Genomic DNA, 1613 nt, shown 5'->3' on the forward strand with positions numbered 1-1613 from the left:
CCCGGAACTTTTTTTTAGACGAGGCCATGCGAGAAGTGTCATATCAGCTTCTGAACCAACGTAGGCGAGTGCTCTTTCCACTTATTTTGCGGGTGGCCATAGGGCGGTTACGAACTCTCCGAAGTCCCCATTGATCTTCTCCTCCATTTCCTTCATAGACTGCTCAATTACAGCGGCTTCTGCCCGTAGCCGGCGTCCATTGCAGGTCCAGCATTCTGCGTCAGCTTTTGCCGCTAACATCCTTATATAGATAAGCAGGTTCATCGCCGTAGGTTTGAGTATCTTGAGGACATCGTAAGGCGTCTTATAGTCGTCGTCCTTGTAGAACTCGTCGTCCTCGTGGATCGCGCTGTGGATTTGCTCCCAGATTTCCACATAGTTTTTGATACCGTCTTCTGAGACATCGTGGATGTGGTAGAGAGACCACACCGCGTCTTTAACTTCGCGCGTGAAGTCAAGGATATGACCGAGCTGAGTCTTGGACAGCCGGATGTATCCGTTAGGCATCGTTCTGCGCTTGTGATGGGGGTGAAAAGTATTCGCAAGGTGTGAGTTGATTACCAGTGGATTGGGAAAGTCGAAAACGTGAGGAGGAGTGGGGAGAAGGAAGGAAGCATAAAACGCGGAGAAAGTAGCACCTATATACCTGGAAGAACAGTTACCAACCCTCACCGCTCTTGGTAAACGTCCTCTGCGAAGCTACCGCCACCGTGGTTCCGTTTTCTTTCACCGCACCGAGAGCGGTGAGGAAAATTCTCACAACAAGCCCATAAGAGTAAAAGTCGATAATGCTGTGGACGGCTTTACCACTCCCATGGATGTCACGCAGTGGTTTCCTCTGCTCTTCCGCTGGACACATTCAACACGTTCGGAACGCTGTGCACGAACAAGACAGATGAGTGATCTGTTTTGCCAGGCAGATTGGCCGAAGGTTGAGAGGCAAGTCTGATTAGACATGAGAATATGTAAATCAAGGCAGGGACACTTCGAGCGCTAGGTATGTGAGATGCTGAGAAATTGATTGAATTGTATTCACAGCTGCTTTAGAGCCGTAACCAGTCCTAATACCTCCATTAATGTCCGTAAGTAAGAGCCCTTACACGATGTCCCGGTGTGGAGACGCTGTGGATCCGCTGATTGTGCCCAGTGCAAGTGGCGTGCCCGGTTCACCTCCACCGTGGGCGATTACTGCTCAATGTTTCTGAAGTCCGCCCAAACGTGCCTGCCTCCCGTTCAATGTGCCTGGGCCTTCCCACCATAGATCCGTATCCAGATATTCCCAGTCCAGCTAATATCCGCATGCCCTGGGCTACAGTGAAGTTGGCGGGGGAGCTCGCTATGGGAGGGTATGCGAACGAACCTTAGGTGCTACCGTCACCTCTCTCTTCCGGTTTTTCAAGACCCTCTTCAATGAGTTCAGTCACATCCCTTGCCCATATTCCCGCTTCCTGGGCCCAATATATCACGCTCGGTGGAGAGTCGCCATATTCGTCCTCTTCGAGGGATTCGACCCAGGGATACTTTTCAACTAGTGATAACAGTGAATCCATGTCCTGGTCAAATCGCATTAAGTAGTCTTTGAGATTCTGGAGAACGAGCTTGAGATTCTGGAG

At 50.6% G+C, this 1613-nt stretch overlaps 1 protein-coding gene across 1 annotated transcript; it reads right to left on the bottom strand.

Annotated features, from left to right (window-relative positions):
• Positions 1 to 81: 81 nt before the first annotated feature.
• On the bottom strand, positions 82 to 507 carry EI97DRAFT_442019 (uncharacterized protein; the record flags this gene model as incomplete). Its single annotated transcript, XM_033799736.1, has 1 exon — positions 82 to 507. The coding sequence occupies one exon, from the start codon at positions 505 to 507 to the stop codon at positions 82 to 84; it is 426 nt and encodes a 141-aa protein (XP_033654161.1).
• Between the last annotated feature and the right edge of the window lie 1106 nt (positions 508 to 1613).

This window comes from Westerdykella ornata (genome assembly GCF_010094085.1).
Source record: "Westerdykella ornata strain CBS 379.55 unplaced genomic scaffold EI97scaffold_9, whole genome shotgun sequence".
Classification (NCBI taxonomy): Eukaryota; Fungi; Ascomycota; class Dothideomycetes; order Pleosporales; family Sporormiaceae; genus Westerdykella; species Westerdykella ornata.